The 4,174-nt window shown below is 49.8% G+C and overlaps 1 protein-coding gene across 1 annotated transcript; it reads right to left on the reverse strand.

Annotated features, from left to right (window-relative positions):
• Nucleotides 1-817: 817 nt before the first annotated feature.
• On the reverse strand, nt 818-2,189 carry LOC142477098 (histone H2A type 1-like). Its single transcript, XM_075582149.1, has one exon. The coding sequence runs from the start codon at nt 2,161-2,163 to the stop codon at nt 1,768-1,770; it is 396 nt and encodes a 131-aa protein (XP_075438264.1). The 5' UTR covers nt 2,164-2,189; the 3' UTR covers nt 818-1,767.
• Between the last annotated feature and the right edge of the window lie 1,985 nt (nt 2,190-4,174).

Below are 4,174 nucleotides of genomic sequence, written 5' to 3' on the forward strand. Positions count from 1 at the left end.
GGACATTGGAGTTCATCCCTTGGATGTCCTGGAGGAGACCAGTAAAGTAAGCTGGGTGTAACCTGACCAAACTGACAACCCTATCCCTGCCAGTATGACTAGGGCCAAGGAGCCAGAGCACAGTCGGCAGTTCCGCAATACCTTGCTGTCAGATCAGAGCTTAGACGGCATGTGGCAGCACGCTGCCAAACCGGTCATTGAGTCCAGATCCGATTGGCTTGTGAGTGCCGCCAGCTCCCATACAGGGAACAGAGCCCAGGGACTCCGGACTGACCATGGACGGGGGTATTAAAACATTTAATAAGTAATGTGTTGGGGCTCAGAATAAACTGGTGCACGCTTTGTACAGAGTATTTTCATTGCTGCCACATTTAGCTATAACTGATTGTGTGTTAAGTGCACAATTTTTTTTTTCTATAATAAACAGGTCCCTGAGACTCTGGTAAATAATTACATATTTTGCCTAAATTATCCAGTGATGTACGCACATAGATGGGATTGCAATTGAGTAATGGGTTAATATAAACATATTGAAAGTACCTTGTGCAGGAGAAAGGTGAGTTGGCTAGAGTAGCCGTGTGTATTAACCCTGGTTGCATATCACATGCTCATTTGTGTGTGGTCCGTGACAGAGAGTATATGGGCCACATGCTCACAGATGGACCGTACATGACATTGCTGTTCCTCAGATTAAAAAAAAAAAATGACACAAGGGACAGGTTCTGTAATTTTTAGTTTATAGCACAGAGTATATTAGTGGTACAAAAATAAATTCTAATTATTGTTCTTGCTCATAAAGGAATTAATTTGATAAATTGTACCTCCAAAAAACTTGTGCTGTATATTTCGAAGACCAGATGCTGTAATTATGTGTTCTGCCTTTTGGTTATTGAATCTTTCTATACCATTATGCTATTTTATTTTCTAACATGTCAACATTAATTATAATATGACTTGATTTTGCATGTTCGAGGGCAATCTGTAAACAACGTTGGTTGAATATTTTTTTTTTAATTGTTCTTGCATCAATGTTACTCACTTGTCTTTAATGATACATTATATACATTTTCAGTATAATACACCTTCATGGCTTGCGAATTTGTGTCCGATATAAAAACAGGTTTTAGCCTTTACAAGCCAAGTAATGAAGATACCGATTTCTAATCCAACAGCGCCACCGTGTGGTAAATTGTTTCAAGCACAGACTCCTAATACCAACACGTTGCGCCTTTTGTATAATCACAAACAGAAACAAACACTACTTTATAGTGTATTAGCCATGCTACACTACTTTGTTTTAATTTATTAAGCGATGAACTAGAAACAGTTTTTTTTGTTAAGCTTTATAGTTATGGTTCCAGCAAACTAAATGCACTTTAATCAGTTCATCAATTTTATGGGATTTTTTCCTTAAAATCATCATGTCGGTAATTAAAGTTCACCCCCAAGTTATATATACAGTAGGTGCCTTTATGGTATTAAATATTGATTTGCTTTCTGCAGTGTCGTATCAAACGCATTACTGTTTCTAATGACAGAACTGACACCTCCACATACATGGACTTAATTATACATTACTTTACAAATGAAGAGAACTATTATCATAAACAATGAAAGTGACTTAGAATGGAGATAGAAATATAATAAAAACATGTCCTGCAGGAAATGTGAAATACTATAACGCTTTTTTGATGTTGTGGGTGGCTCTGAAAAGAGCCTTTGTGTTGGGTATGTGGGGATCTCTGCTCCTGGTCTCGGGGGTGAAGCTCACTTGCTGCTCTTGGCCGGTTTGTGGCTCTCGGTTTTCTTGGGCAGTAGCACGGCCTGGATGTTGGGCAGGACACCCCCCTGAGCGATGGTGACCCCTCCGAGCAGCCTGTTCAGCTCCTCGTCGTTCCGCACAGCGAGCTGCAGGTGCCGGGGGATGATGCGGGACTTCTTATTGTCCCGGGCGGCGTTACCGGCCAACTCCAGGATCTCAGCGGTCAGATACTCCAGCACTGCGGCCAAATAGACCGGGGCTCCGGCCCCCACACGCTGAGCATAATTTCCCTTCCGAAGCAGCCTGTGCACACGGCCGACTGGGAACTGCAGCCCAGCCCGAGATGAGCGAGTCTTGGCCTTAGCGCGAGTTTTCCCGCCTTGTTTGCCTCTTCCAGACATCGTGTATCACTCAGACAGCAGCTCGGGTAACAGGAGAAGTGACAAACCCCGCCCCCTGTGCCCTTATTTATACACTCAGAAAGCAGCTGAACTCCTCTGTGATTGGTCAGTTTTGAAAACAGCCAATCAGTTCCATAATCCTGAAACCACCAATCGTCTAATTTGAAAGAAAACTGATGATGTCATAAACGGTCACATGATAAAGTCAGCCAATAGAAGAACAGAATGCTGGGGCTGCTAGTTTGCATAGGACTCCTATAAATAGAGCTGCTGGGGGTTTAGGTGTCATTGCTTTTTCTAGGATCATGAGAGATATTGGAGAGATTCAGAGAGGAAATCTGAGGATTGAGAATGCTGCTAGTTTGCATAGGACATAAATAGAGCTGCTGTACCTAGTGCTGTGCGGGACTGAGTCAGTCATTTCATTGATTCAGATTGATTGAACTGACCGGAGAGGCTGATGACTCCTCGAGTGGGTCACTTCCAATCACAGCGCCCGCCGCCGACACCACTTTCCGGAGTTTCAGTCGGGGATGTATTGACTGGCCCGTTTGGAGAGCCGCTGCTGCCACGTGGGGGAGAGCCGCCGCTGCCACGTGGGTCATTGCCCATCGCTTTGCTTTATAGCTTTATTGCACTGTATGCTGAGTTCTGTGTGCAGTACTGAGCCCAGAGCTGTGACTTGCTGTGACCCCCGGCCTTGCCCCCCCCCCCCTGCCTAGTGCTGTGCCCCCCCCCCTGTTTAGTGCAGTGCCCCCCCCTGTTCTCTGTGCCCCCCCGTGCTCTGTGCCCCCCCCAGTGCTCAGTGCCCCCCCCTGTGCGCTGTGCTGCGCCCCCCTGTGCTCTGTGTTGTGCCCCCCCCGCGCTCTGTGCTGTGCCCCCCTGTGCTCTGTGCTGTGCCCCCCTGTGCTCTGCTGTGCCCCCCTGTGCTCTCTGCTCCCCCCTGCGCTCTGTGCTGTGCCCCCCCCTGCGCTCTGTGCTGTGCCCCCCCCTGCGCTCTGTGCTGTGCCCCCCCTGCGCTCTGTGCTGTGCCCCCCCTGCGCTCTGTGCTGTGCCCCCCCTGCGCTCTGTGCTGTGCCCCCCCTGCGCTCTGTGCTGTGCCCCCCCTGCGCTCTGTGCTGTGCCCCCCCTGCGCTCTGTGCTGTGCCCCCCCTGAACTTGGTGCCGTGCCCCCCCCTGCGCCGTGTGCTCTTGCTCCCTGCGTTGCGTGCTTTGGGCCGTGTGCTCACCGCCGTGCGTGTGTGTGGCTCTGATTTGGGCCGTGTGCCCGCCGCCGTGCGGGTGCGTGGCTCTGATTTGGGCTGTGTGCTCGCCGCCGTGCGGGTGCGTGGCTCTGACTTGTGCCGTGTGCTCGCCGCCGTGTGCGTGGCTCTGATTTGTGCAGAGTGCTCGCCGCCGTGCGTGTGGCTCTGATTTGTGCCGTGTGCCCGCCGCCGTGCGGGTGCGTGGCTCTGGTCTGCGCCTTATTATGGCAGAGGCAAATGTGCCACCTATGGAGACTGCAATACATGATGCTGCAGAAGACATGGACTACACTTTAGTGAAGAAGAGAGGGCGAGCAAACTCTGATAGCTCCAATGGTTCTTCCCCTCCATCGGTAGCAAAGACAAAGATGCAGAAGCACAAGAAAGACCAAGGCATCAAAACATCAAACCGCTTCGAGCCACTTGCTAATGCCGATGACTGCTCAGGGCCCAGGTGCAACGATGAAGAGACTGCACTCCCACCCAAAAAGATTCGCATACCACCGGTAATGGTTAGGAATATGAAGACCCACAAGGACCTTGTCGACATCCTCACCGAGCACTGCACTTCCCCGTTTGTAGTTAAACCACGGGCGAACCACGCAAAGATCACTACCACAACTGTGGACGACTACCGGAGCTTAACGGACTGCTTTGCAAAGCAGGGCATAGAATACTACACCTTCCCACTGACGCGCCTAAAGCCCCAGAAATTTGTAATTCGCGGCTTACCAGCAAACGCCTCCGTGGGGGAGATTTCCCACGAC

This window comes from Ascaphus truei, unplaced genomic scaffold (assembly GCF_040206685.1).
Source record: "Ascaphus truei isolate aAscTru1 unplaced genomic scaffold, aAscTru1.hap1 HAP1_SCAFFOLD_1930, whole genome shotgun sequence".
In the NCBI taxonomy this organism is placed as follows: Eukaryota; Metazoa; Chordata; class Amphibia; order Anura; family Ascaphidae; genus Ascaphus; species Ascaphus truei.